The sequence below is a fragment of the Psittacula echo genome (genome assembly GCF_963264785.1).
Source record: "Psittacula echo genome assembly, chromosome: 3".
Taxonomy (NCBI): domain Eukaryota; kingdom Metazoa; phylum Chordata; class Aves; order Psittaciformes; family Psittacidae; genus Psittacula; species Psittacula echo.
This window is the reverse complement of record NC_137736.1, coordinates 25,340,375-25,360,932: the sequence shown is the minus strand read 5'-3', so window position 1 is coordinate 25,360,932 and position 20,558 is coordinate 25,340,375. Positions and strand designations below refer to the sequence as shown.

The window sequence follows — 20,558 nt, the reverse complement described above, 5'->3', positions numbered from 1 at the left end:
ACAAGAGTAAGACTATGTTTCTTAGAATATATATCCTCTACTACAGAATCAAGGTTACTTGCTTGGACTTTAGGAAAAGAAAAGTTGAGATTTTTTTCAGTGCATTGTAAACCTCTTGCTTGGGATCTGAAGTAAGTCCCCCAGTCAGCTTAGCTTTATAGTTTCTCAGCCTTTTTTCCTATGGCAACTGAGAAGCTTACGCTCGGACATAAGCCTGAAACTAGACAGAAATGAAGAAAACTAACTTCTTCTGTGCCTGTGTAGGAAGACAGTATGTCATCCCTGGAACAGGTGAGATGGGCTGGAGACACCAGTTATACTTTATTGTGAATTAATTAAGGACTATGATTTGCTATAGACTATTTCTGAGTCATTTCAAATTTGGTCAAGTCAATAAAGTAAATCAATAATTAAGATGCACTCTCTGTCTTGTACCTTTCTCATGTTTTATTCTTACAGGCATCTTTAAGATAACAGCAGCTTAGTTTATTTTTCCAGTGCCTCTATGAAGAAATAGCTGTTACAGCCAACTGCAGTTCCTTACCACTTTACCCTTCTGCTTTGTTCTTGGCTGAAGTCACATAAATCACAGTATCACAGTATCACAGTATGTTAGAGATTGGAAGGGACCTCAAAAGATCATCTAGTCCAATCCCCCTGCCAGAGCAGGAACACCTAGATAAGGTTACACAGGAATGTGTCCAGGCGGGTTTTGAATGTCTCCAGAGAAGGAGACTCCACAACCCCCCTGGGCAGCCTGTTTCAGTGTTCTGTCACCCTCACTGAGAAGAAGTTTCTTCTCAAGTTTAAGTGGAACCTCTTGTGTTCCAGTTTATACCCATTACCCCTTGTCCTATCATTGTTTGCCACTGAGAAGAGCCTGGCTCCATCCTCATGACACTCCCCCTTTATATATTTATATACACTAATAAGGTCCCCCCGCAGTCTCCTCCAAACTATAGAGACCCAGCTCCCTCAGCCTTTCCTCATAAGGGAGATGCTCCACTCCCTTAATCATCTTAGTTGCCCTTTTGTATATACATGTCACCACATTTTCCTTTTACATTTCCATTTCACATTTCCCTTTTAAGCCTTACCTCTAGAATTAGCTTTCTTCCTGTACTGTAGGTCTTCAGATGTGTTGTATTTTTTACTGGTAAAACTAATTTTCCTCTTCTCCACTGAACTGAGGCAGACGGATTTGCTAGCACCTCACAGCTTATATTGATGGGATTGCCTTCCCAAGAGTAATACATAGTTTGATTTGACACAAATGTTGGAGCATCTGGAAAAAGTATTACATGAATACATTAACTGTTTTAGTAAAACAAACTATATACCTTTATCCAAGCATTCATGTTCACATAAAAATTTCAATTGATTGCTTTTTCAGTTTATTATGGACCATGAAAATATCAGCATTCAATCTTGATTTTCTTGAGCCTTTATTTTGTTAGCTTTCTCCTCTCCTGAAACCGTTTCAGCTGAAATTCTCAGGAAGAGAATACCTGCTAATTATATTTAGCAGGTATTTAGCATTTAGAAAGACATTATCTCAGAAATTACAAAGAATGTTTATTCCTGAAGATGAGGAGCTCTTCAGCCAGATACTGTAGCACAAAGGCAGGAGACCTCTGAAATTTATAATCTGTTAATTTGCTGATTTTATAGTTTCTTCTTTTGCTACAGAGAAATTACATTCAGTCTCCAAATTTTCACAGATGTGTAAGAGCTTCAACCCCTTCTCACTGGAACTCTTTATAGTTTATGAAATCTTTCTGAAGAGAGATGTTTAGTTGTGTGAATAAACCTAGAAGAAAATAAATAAAATAATACCTAAAATGTTGCAATATATTCCATGTATGTCAGAAAAAAGTTTTGTGTGTATCAGTACTTAGTTAGGATAATCTTTACATCAGTTTCTTATTAAATCAGAAAGCTACAGACAAATAAAAAGATGGTGTGTCTTAAAAACCTGCCTATAAATGGCTACGTTAAACATAAGTGCAGACACTGAGTATGACTCAGAGGAAATTGCTGGCATGCAAACTACGACTTTCAGACCACAATGCCACTAAGAAAAGAATTATCTCTTCTAATCACTCTTTCTCTAAAGTGCAGGAACAGTTTAATGGTCTCTAGAAAATGAGAGGCAGTAGAACTTTCTCTGTTCTCCTATTTATGTACTGGGTAAACCACATTTTTGGTCTATTCAATATTTGCAAATATTTCTTTTATTTTAATCCCACTTTTATTGTATTTTAACAATATTAAGAAAATATTCCTTATATTACTGCAAGTCAAACTCTCTAGCACTTCAATACCAAAACAGAATTATCAATTACAGTGTATTTGCTTTCTCATTTTAACCTATAAATTTGACAGAAGAAATTTCACTAAATCCATTAGTATTGTAATAGAAAACATGCATAATTTTCCAGAATATTTCAACATTTTGTTTTTCTTGATTGCTTTTCCTGTCATTTGTCTCTTTCTTAGGCCATATGATTGTGTTTCTCAGTTTTGTTTCCTGTCTGTTAAAGTTAGGACTGGGCTCTCATGATTAATAGCTGAAGGGAGGGTGAAAAGATGGAGTCAGGCTCTTTTCAGTTGCGTCCAGTGACAGGATAAGAGGCAATCACTTCCAATCTCACCATCCCGTGATTCTGTGGCTAGTGATGGTATGTTTCTAAACTGATTTCTTTCAACAGAAATCAAATCCAAAGTATGAACTGTCTGCATTTTTTTCCAGTTTATGATAGCAGCAGGTAGCTGCAACATTTGTGACATTTGTTACGCTTGTGACATCCTGGGCGCAGTAGCAATATTTCCACTGATTGAAAGCCTTGCTTCCTTCAAGGTAAATGGAATTAGTAGCTCTACTTGCTCAACCTGCTTTTAAATCATGCTGTATATTTTTGTAAAGATATAAAATCAAACAGCATGAATCCAAGGCATCTGCCTTAACTGCAGTGCAATTGCAATACAGCTAACTAACATAAAACAAAATGAAAAGCCAGAAGACTAATTAACTCAGGAAAAAAGTTCAATATTTTAACAGTAATGAGGTTCATTTCAAATTGTGGTGGGGAAAAAAAGGGAAAAATACTTTTTCTGATGAGCAATGCAGTAGCATAATGAACATTGCACAGGTTTCTTCACAGGTAAAGACAATGTTGCACTGGCTATATGCAATCTTTTTTTGGTTCCACCAAAAGTACCAGCTGAATGTTGGTACTTAACTAGTAAGAAATATAACTTAAAAATTCAGGTTTGCATAAAAACCAGAGGTAAGAAAAACTCACTTTTGTAAGACACTTTAAAATTATTAAAATGTGTTTTTTTAGAAATTGCTTTCTAAGAAATACTCTCTGTCAACCACTTGTGGTATGAAAAAATGCACCATATTACTGAATGTAACATATTTGTCGTAGTTGATTATATTCCAAAACACTAGTCTTTGTGTACAGTGTGGAATTAGGCATTTTTGGACCATTCTGCATTATCAATAATGAAATTGGGGAGTTTTAACTGAAACAGTTATGTAAGACTGCATGTTAGGATGTTTCCCAGGTAGTATATGGAAAAGCAGACTTCCAAAGAATATGGCTTAATATGTTTTCTCCAGTAACAGAAGCATTCTCTAAAGGAATTTGTACTTGGTGATAGAGAGCAATCACAGAGATCAGCATCTTGCGCAATAATGTGCACCTAGGAGTACGAAATTAAGTGCTGCAAATACTTTGAACAAAATGAAGATATAACTGGCAGGGCAAGTAGAGAACCACTTTTAAGGACCACAGACTGCTGGCCGTTACTGGCTTGTTTAAATCCTTTCCAATTTACTAATGCCATCAGTGCATCCTAACAGCATATTATGAAGAATGATGTCAAAATAATATTCTTTTCATTCTCTAATACAGTGAATAATTCAAAGCAGTGAATAATTTGTGGAACCCAATAAGTAATGTGCTCTCTCATAAGAGAGAGAATTCTTATGTATTATGCTTTCTAAGATTCCTTTATAATCCTAACATATATTTTTCAAAATAATTACATCTCAGCTAAAAAGACAAAAATGCCATATAGAAATGAAAATATATGCATAGGAAATCTCTAACTTTGAAAATAGACTGATATTGTTACATGTACAAATCAAGTTATAATTCACCTGGATTTGTGCATTTAACTTCATTGTGTTCTTCTGAAAACCTCGTCTTAAAGTATGTCCTGCTTCATCTACTATCTATTTTTATCATGTTTTTTATCACTATAGACACATGTTTATAACCAATACCTAGTATATGTCATATATGCCATCACACAGTAACTTCTCTATCAATTAGGTATTATTAATGGTAATAATAATTATTATTATCCAACACACACTATACTTCATACGTATAACCAAATTTCACAGTTAATAAAATCCATGAATAAATATTTTTAATTATATATTTATTTTTCACGTTATTTTAATTTTTTTTATACTTAATATTAGGAAAACTAAACATAACTGACCGCAAAGATGACTTTGTAAGAAGAAAGCCTTACAAATGCCTCTGGGTTTCCTGTAATTCCTGTCTGCCTAGCATTTACTTCAGATAAAAGCTAGGGTTAACTGTGCCTATTTGGTATCAAACCTGATAATCCCTTCCTGTCCCGAAGAACTGCTCTTACCATCAAGAGCAACCCTAACAGAGAACAAGGATAAGGTACAGAAAGTCTGTGCAATCCTACTGTCAGTTTATGTCTGATAGGGGTCACTAAGTGAAAGAATGAGACAGTGACACCAGAGCACTGTGTGTCTCCATTAGGCTTGTTTAACTACACTGACATTTAAGGATGTGATGGGAGAGTGCTCCTCTCCTGACTACACAAACTCTCAAATATTTTGAAGTATAAAAAGAGAACTGTTGTAGTTTTTTTATTAACTTACAGAATGGCATAGGTGCATTGATTAGTCCTATCTAGGAGCTATGGAACAATAAGAAAAATAATGTCTCTCTTATTTATTTCTATTTTAATTTTAAAACAGTTATTGAGGCTTATATTGTAATATTATGAAAAATAATAAAAATTCTGCTAAAACTGCTCACCAGTTATTACACAAAGAGGCAGCCATACCAGAAAATATTCTTCTCAAAATGAAAAAGAACTGTTAGCACTCATGACAACACAGCATTGTATGGAAATGGTGATAACGAGGTACTAATAGAGTCTTTGCAGAAAAGTTTATGACAGACACTAGGCTGATGAGAGATGAGGCTGCAAAGACGACACTTCCTCTTGGGGACGCTATTTAAAAAAACAGAAGTCTTCATCATTACACAAGTGTCTTCTTTCCTAAGCAAGACAAAAAGGCTATGCCGGCAGTTCATACACCAGTGCAAAATTATTTCCAAGGGAAGAAAAAAAAATCCTCTGACTCATTAATCAGAATATTGCGTCACGCCCAAAATATTTCTGCTGCATTATAATACAACAATAAACGCAATATATTTTGTTATACGGTAAAAATAATCATTACAGTGATGATATAATAATGTATCTATGTTTTAAAAATCATGTCTTCTCAGAAAGTTTCTGAACTTCAGAAAGTTTTACGTTGTATTAAGAAGTGTGAGTAAACAATATGCTGTTCCCTTTTCTCAAACACTATATTTGATTGTCTCCACAAATATTCAAGATTAAGTCTGCAATAAGATAATGAGATGTTACTTTTAAATTCTTAGCAACTGTTCTAAAACTTTCACTTTGAAAGGTGTTTTAAGACTATAATAATGTATCAAAGATTTTATTTTGCCCTTCAGTAAGAATTCTGTGCTGTTAATAAATTCTTAAACTCCAGTCACTCATGTTTCATAAAATGCGGTCCATACTATCCTGAATACAAAAATTATTAATATTTGATTTCAAAGCATAACAACCATATAACCTTATAATATATACAATGTTACATGCAATGTGTATTTTATATAATATATAATCTATAACATACTTCATATCACCATGTAGAATAGGAAAGGATTTTATAGAAATTTTATAGAAACTTCACTAAACTTGCACTTTTATCTAGTAAAATATTTTTTTTTTAATTTATATATATATAAAAATAATTATCAGTGCACCAGTGAACCTAAGGATACCAATAGAGTACATTAGTATGTTCTCAAAAGAGTAATAATATTTTGCAAAGTTTCAAATCCTTTCATAAGTCTATTTTTTGAAGAGTAGCTATGTAAAGCTATTAATAATATATTTTTTAGGTCTTATACGTTGGGAAATCTCTCCATTCCTAACATCCAATTACAACTTTGACCATTTTTCATTTTCCTTGCAGATTTACTTCCTGTGTCATAATGCATTACTAGTCTGTCAAAAGGATGGAACATGCAACTGTATACTAAAGCCACTTTCAGAACTCCTTAGGAAATCCCTCAGTGTTTTGCAACTGCTGCTTATCTTTCTGTGCCACAGATCCTATTCCAACATCTATCCTCCCATTGGAAAGACATTTTCTGTTCAGAGTCTGAATCTCAAACAGGCCCACTCAAGCCATATTGGAAATGTAGAACAAATTTATCTAGAAAATCTCTAGCAAAACAGAACATCAATGAAATAGGATTTTTTTTGCCTTTTTTTTTTTTGCCTTTTTTTAAGAGCTTTGCTTCCTGAATTAGAACAACAATTTGAAGAGATAATCTTCCAATGAATTTTTGTATATTTCAAATTTGTATTCTCTGATTGCCTTCTAAAGACCCAGACTCTTCTCTAGGCAAAATATCCTTTCTCCTGGATAAAATTTAAAGGCTTTGAATAAAGACAATCTCTAGAAGAGATTGTGACAATCTTTATAAATTCAGAAAGGGTTATAAAAGGAGCTAGAGACTTGATGAGGATTAATAATTTAGAGAACTAGAAAAATAACAGAAGACTGTTGAATCTTATAAGGTTAAACTCAAGCCTGAGCTGTTGATCAAATCAGTCCTTAACTTATTCGACAGCAGTCTCCATTAGCCCAAAGAACTGAAGTTATTTAACTTAGTCTTAGTGGGTTATACTACTGGAATAGTAGTATACTGGAATATACTGGAATATACTGGAATATACTGGAATATGATTTCAGATTAAATGTTTTCCTGCTTAAATCACCAATAAGGGTCTTGTCAACTTCAGAAAATACAGGATTCCTCCACAGAATTCAGCATCACAAACTACAAAAGGACATGATTTCTTAAATTATACAAACTTATACATGAACTACCAGGAAAAAACCTGACCTTCCATTAAGAATGTACTTATTTTCTTTTTTTATTTTTTTAAACAAATTTAAAAAATAAAAAAATAGAACTTACATTCAATATCAAGGTACATGCTTTTCTGGTGTCCACCAATTCTACTTGCAGCTTCACAGTCATATCTCCCCGAATCTGACAACTTCACATCTTTAATATGCAGTGACGATTTTCCATGCTGCCCTTTGACTTCTATACGGCCATCTGGGCTCTGTTTACATTGATTCAGGAAAAAGAAAAGTTTATATATATATGTATATTTATGTATGCTTTACATATTAAACACCATTGACAACTATTACTGACAGCATCTCTTCACCTATGGTGAAGTTATTACTGACAGCTAAGCAACTTCTAAATTATTCAAATTAAAAAAAATAACAGAAAAATATGTTCTGTTTCTAGGCATGATAACCAAGGGAGTAAGTACATGCTTAAAGGACCATTGTCAAGATAAACTACAAGAAGTATCCACTTATGACTGGGATAGTGAACGGCAGATTCTAGTCATGAAAATGCATACATTTAAAATCATAGTATATTAGATTACAGTTAGCATTAATTCTTTTGTCCTTAAAAATGTAACTGTGAAACTGAATACCTCCTCAAACAATGATCAAAACACAAATCCAATCATAGATTTATTTTCACTATTCACTTGTCAGAAGATCACATTTTTTAACAATTGTTAAAACAAACCCCATAATCATGAATGCAGCTGGAATTTTTGGATTTCTTTTCCATAACGTTGCATGGAAAGACCCAAGAGGAAAAAAATGAATGCTGGATTCTGATTTTCTAGAACATAAATTTTATATTTAACAACTTCATAAAAATCCTCAACCCTAACACTTCCCCAAAACCTATTTGAATTTTGAAAGTATGAAAATACTAGGGAAAATTAAATAAAACAATAAAAACAAACCCTCTGCTTGACACTTCAACCTTCATGAAGTATTTTATCTGAGAAAAGTTATTTAATCAGGCTCTACTCTTTACTTTTTTTGTAGCTTTGGGAAAACTTGCTTTACTTCTTTTACTTTTTTTTTTTTTGAGGTAAAAAAAAAAAAAAAAAGTTGATAAAAAATACTGATATTTACCTACCTTCTTTATTGAGGAAGTTGAAAAAAGGAGGGAAAACCAGTAACTATTTCATTGTATCACATCTAAACTTGAATCTTACTTTAATGTCCAATCCTATAAATGCATACGCTCAAGTTACTGCTTTTTACACTAAATACCCATCAAGTGGCAGCTGATATTTAATTGATAGCTTTAACTCTGTAAAGTTGTTTCTTCACTGAATACAAGAGAAACACACACAATAGAGATCTTAAAATATTTGACATAAAGCATACATATGAAGCATTCTGTATATCATTATTTCTATAGAAAGGGATTCTGATTCCCCCATCAGAATCCAAGAACACTGAATTTTATTTCTTGTGAAAGCCTCAGAACATAAGTTATTACATTAACATAGTTAGCATAGGTTAACTAACATAAATTAGTTAGGGAATTGTAACACTAGTGCAAACCTAAAACTCTCTGGATTGGTGAAAATTAGTACCTAAGACCACTTAGTTAACTTTTACGCAATTTCTAATGCTGAAAATTATGTCTTCATTATACCTTTAAAAAAGGAAAGAGAAAATTTATTAAGTTCCTAGGAAACATGCTAGAGTACTGAACGTTATAGATTTTGAAGGGAATTCTTGAGATAATGAAAATGCAATTTCTTTAAAATGAAATATTAAATATTGTTCTAATTTTTGATATACAGGGTACTTGGTTTATTTAAGTATAAAAAAATACTTTCTATGACACAGTTAATAACAGTATTATTTACCTATGGATTATTTGCCTTTTTAAAAAAATATCGAGCACGTAATACAACAGTAAATCTACATTATTCCTACCTAAAATGTACATTCCTACCTACACTCTATACTTCAGTGATTTTACTTTTGATTTTACTTTTGATTTTACCTTGATTACAAATATTTCCCTAAGAAGTCACATTTAAAACTTGGGAAGACATATGCTGAAACAACCTGTAAGTATGAATCACAGATAAAGTACTGGATACTGTACTAGTGATTCATTAAAAGCTGCTCCTATAGCACTAAGGTAGCTCTATACAATAGAGTAGTAATAGAGAACAGGTATTGTCTTTGACCTTACAATGACTTACTTTGACCTACAATAAGAAGTCAAATTCATTCTTAGTACCTTCTCTTTGCATAATGCAAAGTGTCTTTCTGTGATATACTGAACTGCAACAATACATTCACTCGAGTTCTTTCACCATGATTTTCCAAATTATATCAGAGATTGTTCACCTAGACCAATTTTGTTTCCAGTAATAGGTTACTAGAAGCATATATGAAAAAGAGAGGGAAAAAAAAAAGAATTAAAAATGTATATTTCAATGGTAATGTTTCACTCTCTGAAAAACAAATATGTACCAGTGGAACCTTCTGTGCAGTATGGTCAACAGGATTCCTGTAAAAAGAGTTAAATTACTTATAACCCTTACTGAAGTCACTAAAGGTGACTTTTACAGAAGTATAAATTTTGCAGTGTTATTTTGTACTTCATAACAAAGGAAGATGTTATCAGTTCAATACTAATCCCAAATACTACCATTCACTACATAATTCACTGTGTATTTAATTATAATTAATTCCATATATTCTAACTCAGATATGATGGTTAACTGACATTAAAAAAAAAAGTCATAAAAAAAAAGCACAAAGAACCTTAAAATTAAATAGCTTTTACTGTAACTTCTCTCTTGTTTCTAGTTTATCTCATTATTTTCCAATACTGTTGGAAAAAATCTGATCTCTGAATACAGTGAATGATAGAATATTCTGCATAGCCACATCATCTAATCTCATCATCAAATACATGCTAAGTAGCATTTTGAGAGGGATCTACTAGGTTAAGCAAAGTCCACAAACCAAATAAAACATGTAACAATTGTAGACAAGAATATTTGCCCAAATTATCATAAAAATACGCATTAACTATAGTTTATTTCTACTTTTTCAAAATTATTCAAAATTATCTGAAAATTATTACAGTAATATCTTTGAAATTGCTTATAAAATAATGTAAAACCTATAATGAGATGTTTTCTACTGCACTGCTCAGAGTGTGTATTATACTGTGGTTTCTTCGTGAAGAATTTAAGGCTTGCTCCCTTGTCCTATTCTGCAGGTTGATTAGTGTACAATTCTATTACCTCTTCTGAAAAGATGGTGCAATACCTGATTAAAATATACTGACTGATATTCTTGACCACAGAAATATGTGAAAGAAAACAAGAGTGTAAATACAGACCAAGAAAATGTCAGTAATAAATAATCAATTAAATAAATAAATTAATTAAAATGCTTTGAAGCTGTTGCTTACGTCTAGAGAGGGTTCCCAGAATATCATAGAATGGTTTGGGTTGGAATGGACCTTAAAAATCTAGTTCCATCCCCCTGCCATGGGCAGGGACAAATGCTAACTAGTATGATGAATTTTCACAAGTATTTAAAAAATACTAGTGTGGCTGTATTACACTGTTCTATGGTATAACTCAGTTAATAGAGATCTGGGTAAATAAATCAAGGACATATTGTGATGACACAAAAAGTACAGTAACAGTTCAGTCATGCTAAAGGACAGCTAGGAACAAACACGAGGTACACAGAAGAGACATGGAAATTGACTACAGCAAAGAGCAATGAAGAAGCTGAGACAAAATTTGAACACACTGCGTTAGCCTGAAGCAAAAACTGAAGCCATGCTCCTTATATCTTCCTGCTCTTATAAAGAGCATTATCAAACTAGAATATTCAACAAAGCAGAAGCCTGCATTCATACTGATTCATAACATCAGTCTTCTTGCTTAAGTCTGAACAGCAAATATATACTGTCAAACAGGGGCAGCACTAACCTTGGTGTCTGCACCCACTATAGCTTTATAATCCTTGGTAAAATCTTTCTGAGGCTTATTTCCCTCCTGCATAAAGTATGGAGAGCATAGGTTAGCACCATGTCTGCCACAGTAACACAACAGAAAAGAAAGAGACAGCACATGTCGGAAACAATGTTCACTGCACCTACCCAGTAGTCCTCAGTAGAAATCCCCACCAGGAAAAAAAGCATTGGAGCTGCCACTGGTGATGAATCAAAATACAGATATAACCTCTAACAATTAGCTATGTCAAGTCTGCCTGAAATAATCATGGACACCTACTAAATCTGAATATTCTTTTTTTCCTTTCAAAGGTTATAATGGGACAGATGTTAAATACGTACTATGGTGTTTTATGCTAGACTAAGTACATGTGCTTTTTTTTTTTCTTAGTATAAATAGAGAGTAAAAAAAATAGACAAAACAAAACCCTAAACAACCAGAACTGTTTCTGTGGTTCAATACTCATGATTTCTGCTCACTCACTGAATTACTCCGTATCACCTGTCACCATGGAGCATGAATAATCAGTGAGGTCTGGCATACATCTGTGGTCAATGCAGTTCCATATAGATACATTCATATTTCTTAAGAAAGATCCATGAGCAAGTATGTTAACAGGTGGTTATATTGTAAGACTTTGGAGGAATCATTTCAATAAACAGACCATTGTGTGTTCTGAAAATGGTAAAGAAAAACAAAGTCTTTAGAAGTTACCTTTTTACAGCATTTTGAAATTCACAATAAAATCTTAAGAAATCAAAATATTTTTCATCATTAATGTTAATCAGGAAATTTCACAGAATTCATAAATAAAAATGGGTATTTTTAGGAGCTTTGGTAGTGGGTTTTTCAGCAGCATAAAGGTAAAACAAGAAGTTACAAATCTTCAACAGAGACTTTTATAGTGTTTTATTCAGGTAAACAGATGGGACTTTGTTACTTTATCACATTAAAAAAATTGTTACTTCATCTACATTAAAAAAGAAAAAAAAATAAAATCCTTAAGAATTTAACATTTCATGGAAAAACACCTTTTATTTTGAATATTGATAGCAATCTATTTTCCTGCCATTGTCAAAGAAAATAAAATTCTTCTATACAGGTTTCCAAGTGAAATTATCCATAATGACAACACTAAAGTACAAAAAAATGCCTTCTGGAAAAAAACAAACAAACAAAACAAAACCAAACCAACCAAATGGTAAGAACTTTCTGCACTTGCAATATTCTTACCCAGAATATGTAGCTTAACCCAAATAAACCCTACATTAATCATAAAATGGGAGGTATCTCGTCACTTGAGATTAATCCTACAGATTTTGTAAAAGTAAACGTATGTTTTGATTTTGATAAAATCCTTGTCATGCTATGTATGCTATTCTACTACCTGACTTCTTTCTTGCCCTGCTCTTGTTTTCTAAACTTCTCACGTGTGTTGCAGTTGCAGTTGCACACATGAATATTCCCTAAGTCCTGATCACTGATGCTGACTCAAACCAATGTTCCAGAGCTCCCAAGACAGTACCAGAATGATCATAACCATGTATTTCAAGGGTTCCACTTGCAGAGATAATAGGGATATGATGAAACAACATCATCAACAAAGACACAAGAACCGCTGCTGGCACAGAGTAACTTATTCAGGTATCACGGAATGCTCAATATGCACATTTCCATTGCCACTGTAGTAAAAAAGTATGATTTCTCATAAGGAGAAAATTAGACGATTATGATGCATAGAAATTGCCATTCTTTTTCAATTTTAAAAAGCTGCACTTGGGGAGAGGTGGATGGAATTAGTTATTGAGTTTGATTTATCAACCATTTTGCCAACTCATACTGAGGAACTGTAATGCCAAATGAGATGAAACTGCATGGCTGCCAAAACATGCATTTTGGGCTGGCTGAAAGCAGGAGTGGAAGGTGAGAACAGATGCTCAAATTGGTGACTCGCTTGTAGCTGGATTTTGGTAATATTACTTGAATGGTTAGAGCAGCTGTGACTGTGTTGATTATCTTCCCTCCTACAGAGTTTACCGTTTGGCTGACAAAGTACTCTTTCATCCCTGGAAGTCAAATTGCAAGACTGCAGTCAAAAAATCCCTAAATTTAATTTGAAATCTGGACAAGTTGAAATACCTTTATTTGTTTTTCTTCTAATGTTTAAAGCTTATTTGTGATCTAAGTCCCATTACTGTCCATAGTAACTGAACACTGCAGGTCAGTTTTGCCTGTCACATATTTACCAACTATTCTTCTGACACATTGTGTACTTTAGTGATATTTTGGACATGCATTGCATGTGTTAACAACAGAAAGAATGAAGAAACAGCAGCTTAGAATTGAGTATGCTTTCTTCTGTAAAACTTGGTGCAATATACTCAAGAACAGTCATTGTGAGAACAAATAACTTGAGTAAAAACTGCAGGATCTTTTGAGGTCCTTTCCAATCTCTAGCATACTGTGATACTGTGTGACTTTTTCAAGTTCCTCCAAAGATGCTGCTGCAGATGTACATGGTAGAAGGTCCTCACACTGGGGAGTGGGGCAACAATTTGATCCTTCTTCAGGGTAAATTGTCAAAAATTGCCAACTCATGTTGTCTTGGTCAGTTCTGAGTACACATCACTGAATTTTCAAGGAGAAAACAAATACTGAGCAATAGAATCATCTTTGGGATTTCATCAATACCATTTTTTAGGCAGCTTTCTGATCTCAGGTTGTGTTGATATCCACATGAGAGGAAAACTTCAGATCACATACTTCAGGCTGACATTTCTTCTATGTGAGATTTAAGCAGATCATGATTGTTCATGAAACTGTTCCTTGAAGCAGCATGAAAGATAAGAACTTCTGCAACCTGACATGCTGATGCTAAATGATGATAAAATTCCAGAAGTCTATTAAATGCAAGTGACCAGCAATTCCTAGTCTGAAAATCTACCTTTGATGATGAGAAAGGGCTGTTAGTCACAACAGCCATCATCGTGTAGAAGCTGATGGAAGCTCCCTTCTGGATTATGGATGGTATAGTCACAATATTTCCCATTCTCTTCAGGTAAATGTATTCTATCCATGCACCTGTTGGAGACAGCAGAAAATTCCAGAGTATTGCTACGTGCATATGCCTTAATGTCCAGTGAATAAGAATAATGCTACAGCAGTGTCTTGGACTTCAGTGGTTTTTATAGGAGACCTTGTGATTCTTTCAAAACTGCAGCTTGTTAAATAATATATGTCAGCATGCTGCAAACTCCTGATTTTGTCAGGATTTCTTTTTTTCCACAAGGAAGAAATTATTGAAGAACCTATTGTTTGTAGATCTATAGTGTAACACCAGGGAAGTCACAGAAAACTAATCTTGAAGAAAACATAGCTGTTTTGATTTTCTGTTCATCTGTAGACATAGCAGTTACTTCTAAAGAATTTAGACTGGAAACAGTAGCAGGTTCTATGCAGGTTGCTAACAGCATGTACAATCTCAGGAAAAATGTACTCTTGAAAGCTTCATATGACTTTTAGAAATTATGAACTGATATTTGATTGATTCAGGCTGATCGATTTCAAACTCGTTACACAATGAGATGACATGGGATACCTAATACACCAAACACACTAAGACCAGAAACAGAAAGCTGAACTTTCCTTGATTTGTTTTTACTTACAAAAGAGTATGAAAGAAAAGTAATAAACAGAGATTACTACTTCCACTAAAGATGTAAATCATATGAAAGAAATGTTGATGATTATTAATAGCAAAATATTAGCATTATATGGAAAAAGCTTGTAGAAGAAAACAAGTGTTAGTGTTGGCCACAAAAAGTAACAGTACTAACCACAAATGAGTGTTTGTAAATATATCAGAAATATTACAATGGTAATATTTACATAGGTACTTTGCAGTTAGAGATTCTGATACACTCATAAATACTGTATTTAATGGTTTCATGACTAAGAATTTTGCTTATCTGAATCTACTCCAACACTGTGTGATTTCAAAGGTGACTCGGATGGATTCAGACCAGCAAAATTCTTGGGATTAAGACCATTAAATACAATATTATTATTCAAGACAGACTTTACATAAAAGAGTCACCATAAGGAATGATTTTACTATACAATTAAATCTTAATTTAGACAATCAAATATTATTGTAACTTGATTCTTTGGTTAAATGAGAATGAGGCATAGGTGATTATACCCCAGCTTTGTAAATCTTTAAAATGGCTGCAAAGTGTAACTTCAGTAGAAACTGGAGAATCATCCTTTGCAAGAAGACCTGCAAGCAATGAGTAAGGGAAGACTCTAGTATGAATCTGTAAGGGACCTAGGACTGCTCAGGCTTAAAATACTAACTGTGATTTGCCAGAATTTATTCTTCAGTGACTACTCAATCTCTGTGCATCTGACCAAGAATAATCACTATTAAATACATACAGCATCAGTAGCAACAGTATGGTTATTCAGACTAGGAACATCAACCTGGTCCTGTTTCTGTCAATTCAAATTTGAAATAAATACTAGTTCAGCTGTAGAAATAACTAGTATGGTGAAACTATACCACTGTACTACCAAATTGCCCATACAGAGTGAGTTACAAAACTGTGAAAGAACAAGGAAACATTAGCACTAGGATCCCAGCTTTCCTTCATGTAAGGATTGTAGCCCAGTAAATATGATTCTCCTATTATTAGTAAAACCTCTGCACTGCTCCAGAGCAGGGTCTTGGGACCTGCCAGGGGTTGCCTTGGTCTGAGGTGATTTCAGTTTGCTTTATGTTCACCCTAGTCATCAAGTACTATCAGAATTTGTTCCCACTTAGCTCTATGCTAGGTACCACGTATGGCAAAGGCCTAACAAACATTAGCTCTTTAATTTAAGTGGGACTGGAGAAGGCAATTCTGTAACTTTAATAACTAACAGGTGAAAACAGGAGGGGAGAAAAGAAAAAAAGAAGAAATAAACCAACCTGTAGCTGCAAACCCATGAAGACAAAGCATCTAAGCTGACTGTGGTACAAAAATGGACAAAAATAACCTCAAGTTAACCCAAGGCAGGGTTAATTTCCACCTTCCCCCTCCTCATATTACTTAAAGTGTTTGTATCACTGTATCTTGAGTGAGAATAATTGTTTATTTTGTTTACACTGCTAAAATATTACTCAGACTGATAACAAGTTCTTGGATAAATATGGGTTGTATGCCCACAAAACTCTTCTGCAAAAATATAAAATAACCGTTAAAATGAGAACTACAACAAGAATTTAAAAATATTTTTACAGAATTCAAGTTCAAATCATGACACAGTTTAGCTTTAATTGCAGAAATAACTGATGCAGTGAGGGTATGCAGTTATAGAACAGCATAATAGGTGATTTTTTTTTTGGCGGGGGGGGAGAATTATGATTTGAGCTTTTCTTACTGGTTTGTTCGTCAGTTGTATGCAGCTTGGAATCCTTTCCAGTTTTCTATAAAGCTGATAAATATTTTTTATTAAAACCACTATGACTAGACAGTAGATAGGACATTTGTCTGGAAAATGGAATGAAGTGCAGCCCTGCACAGGCTTCTTTAGGGGAGGGAATGGCACAGAAAGCCAGAAATTAATAACTTGAGTCATGAGGAGATGGGAATTTTCTGCAGGAGGACACAGATCCACATCTCACAGAACAAACCTCTTTGCTCACAAATCCTAATAATTTTGTAGGGCTTTTTGCAAATATAGAAAGAACAGCAAATTATTGCAGTAGCAAGCAAAATGGAGAAAATGAGCTGATCTGGACATATCTGAAAGAGCACAGAAACATCTGTTTTCATGTTATTTTATGAAATAGGTATCATCCAATAGTGTTTCTCTATTTACATTTCTAAATATATTTATATATATGTCTATAAAGGAGAATTATGCTGAACATATGAGTCAAATTGGGGGGAAGCTGTTATGGAAAAAGTAAAGTTTGAAGTAAGCTGGAAATGAGAGATTGCAACAGGGCAGCACAAAAAAAAATATGTCATTCTTCTAGAGAAAGTAACACTGAGAAACAAAACCCCAGAACAGATCTACATCTTATTTTCAATTGCCTTAGAGATGGGGCTATGGAACTGAGGGACAGGGGCAGAGCAGTTGACGTCATCTACCTGGACTTGTGCAAAGCCTTCGACACTGTCCCACATGACATACTTGTCTTTAAATTGGAGAGACATCAGTTTGATGGGTGGACCACTCGGTGGATAAAGAACTGGCTGAATGGCCGCACACAAAGAGTTGTGGTCAATGGCTCGATGTCCGGCTGGAGACCAGTAAAAAGTGGTGTCCCTCAGGGATTGGTGTTGGGACTGGTCTTGTTCAACATCTTTGTCGGTGACATGGACAGTGGGATTGAGTGTGCCCTCAGCAAGTTTGCCGATGACACCAAGCTGTGTGGTTCAGTTGATACGCCGGAGGGAAGGGATGCCATCCAGAGGGGCCTTGACACGCTTGTGAGGTGGGCTGATGCCAACCTTATGAAGTTTAACCAGGCCAAGTGCAAGGTCTTGCACCTGGGTCGGAGCAATCCCAGGCACAGCTAGAGGTTGGGCAGAGAAGAGATTCGGAGCAGCCCTGCGGAGAAGGACTTGGGGGTGTTGGTCAATGAGAAAATGAACATGAGCTGGCTTCAGTGTGCACTCGCAGCCCAGAAAGCCAACCGTATCCTGGGCTGCATCAAAAGAAGCGTAACCAGCAGGTCGAAGGAGGTGATCCTGCCCCTCTACTCTGCTCTCGTGAGACCTCACTTGGAGTATTGTGTGCAGTTCTGGTGTCCTCAACATGAAAAGGACATGGAACTGTTGGAACAAGTCCAGAGGAGGGCCACGAGGATGATCAGGGGACTCTTGTATGAAGATGGGCTGAGAAAGTTGGGGCTGTTCAGCCTGGAGAAGAGAAGGCTGCATGGAGACCTCATAGCAGCCTTCCAGTATCTGAAGGGGGCCTACAAGGATGCTGGGGATGGACTATTCATCAGGGACTGTAGTGACAAGACAAGGGGTAAAGGGTTAAAACTTAAACAGGAGAAGTTTAGATTGGATATAAGGAAGAAATTCTTTACTGTTAGGGTGGTGAGGCACTGGAATGGGTTGCCCAGGGAGGTTGTGAATGTTCCACCCTTGGCGGTGTTCAAGGCCAGGTTGGATGATGCCTTGGTGACATGGTTTAGTGTGAGTTGTTCCTGCCCATGGCAGGGGGGTTGGAACTAGATGATCTTAAGGTCCTTTACAACCCTAACTATTCTATGATTCTATGATTTATTATTTTGGCATGTGCTACAAGGTGAACGATGCATGTGTAATCTTTAATAACAACACAATTTCATTTCAACAAATGTGATGATAAAGGTAATAAAGACAAAAGGACTAATATGTTTATGTAAAACTGTACATTTTTATACAGAATTTCTGCAGATTTTTTTAACACTATTAGGCCATATTTGCTAAATATGATGACCTGTGAGTTCAGGAATTTTTAAAGAATATCCAAGAATCTTAAAGTTCTAAGAGATCTTAATTTTAAATGCCTGCAGTATTGCTTTCGTGTGAGATGGTGATAATTCTATCTTAATAGGGCTTACTATAGTTTTGGTATCACTGACATATCTTTGAATCTGAGATAAGAAAGCACTAGCAACTGTAGTCTAAATAACATTACATATTCCATACTGTAAATATTGTTTGTGTAACCTGAATACATCTTAATTCTCTTTTTTTCCCCCCTACGTTTAAAAGCTCTAAAAGAAGCCACTGTAGTTTCTGATGAGATTCTGTACTTACCATTTACTAAATTACAATAGAAAATATATTTTGATCGACAGACTATAACTCCAAATAAGGCTTCTGAAATGTGCTGGTACTATTGTATTTATTCAGTTTGGAACTCCAAATATTCACAGTATTGCATTCTTACTGTAGATTTCTATATCAAATATCCACTTTTGTATACTACTTTAAGAGGAAAATTTCGAGAGTAGTATGTTCAATCCATTTTTACCAAGTAATATAACCCTAAAGGTTTTGACATTATATATCAACTACCTATAAGATATATAAAAGAAAGTTAGATGATCAGCTTACAGTAAGGTAAAGATTACCACATACCATCAATTCATTGACCTTTGGCATAAATGTCACAACTTGATTTGTACAAGCAGAAATTTATAGAAAGATAAAAATATCTTATTGTTGATAACATTATTTACGTCACTGCAACATTCAGAAATTTCAGTAACACAGATTAAGTCTATGCATATATGGGAGTTATTTTAACCATGAATCATAGCTCAGACCTATGGCTCGGTTATGTGATCCTAAGAAATATTGTTTGCTGAAATTCAGAAGCTGAATTTCAGAAGTAACGGATGGTGCAAATAGTCTTCACTTTTCCCAGTGCAAAGAAATAAGACTCTTGCATTATGCTTTTGGTTAAGTTGCACAGTCTCCTAACTATCATAGCTGATAAGACATATACTGGTCCAACAGCACTGTCATGTTAAACTGCCATAACTTGACTGTGTTTGAAATCTGAGAACTGGTATTAATAGGAATAGTGTATGAGTTGATGCACCCAGGGAGAGTGAAAATGTGATAGGAAAATATGGGGTTTTAACAGCATACTAACGACATTAATAAATTATTAAGAACTAATTATTACACTGAGTTTAAATAATTTGTCAAACAAAACAAACAGATTGAAAAATAGAATCCGGGCCACTTGCTTTCATCCCAGTTTTGCCAAAAGTCTAAATACTTATTTTTTCCTAATATATACGCATACTCAAACTGCCTTTCAGGTTAGGAAAACTGCTGACAGGTTTTAATAGCATAAAACAATTTTGCCAGCATTGCACTGCTGATTGTGCCATTCATTGTGCTCATTTCCTGACAGCTTTCAGGGTATGTAGAAAATGCAACATTTCCAAAGTCTCTGGAGAATGTCCTATCATTATATGATATATATATCTATATACCATATATATATCATACTATACCATATCCATCAGTGAACACTACCCAATGACTCCAGTGTCTGTATCACTTAATGTATCATCGGATGCAGGATCTCTATTTCATCGGACAAGTAAGAGCTCCTTGAAAGTTATTCAACTGTTAGCAGATAATACAGCTCATACTTAGGCCATGAAATAATATTTTCTGTAGTGGAAGGAATGAACGAATATTCAAGTCCAAGCTGCACTGGTACTGTAGGAAATGTTGGTCCATAAAAATTCCCTGATAATTTCAGTCTTCATTAGT

At 34.6% G+C, this 20,558-nt stretch overlaps 1 protein-coding gene across 2 annotated transcripts in view; it reads right to left on the bottom strand.

The window, feature by feature from the left end:
• NCAM2 (neural cell adhesion molecule 2) overlaps positions 1-20,558 on the bottom strand; it is a gene marked incomplete at both ends in the record, with an annotated part of 278,388 nt that overhangs the window by 72,183 nt on the left and 185,647 nt on the right. For both annotated transcript variants that reach the window (XM_080614205.1, XM_080614206.1), the window contains 2 exons: positions 1,098-1,285; positions 7,359-7,509. In XM_080614205.1, the coding sequence (XP_080470331.1) occupies positions 1,098-1,285; positions 7,359-7,509 (339 nt within the window). The remainder of the gene's footprint in view (positions 1-1,097; positions 1,286-7,358; positions 7,510-20,558) is intronic.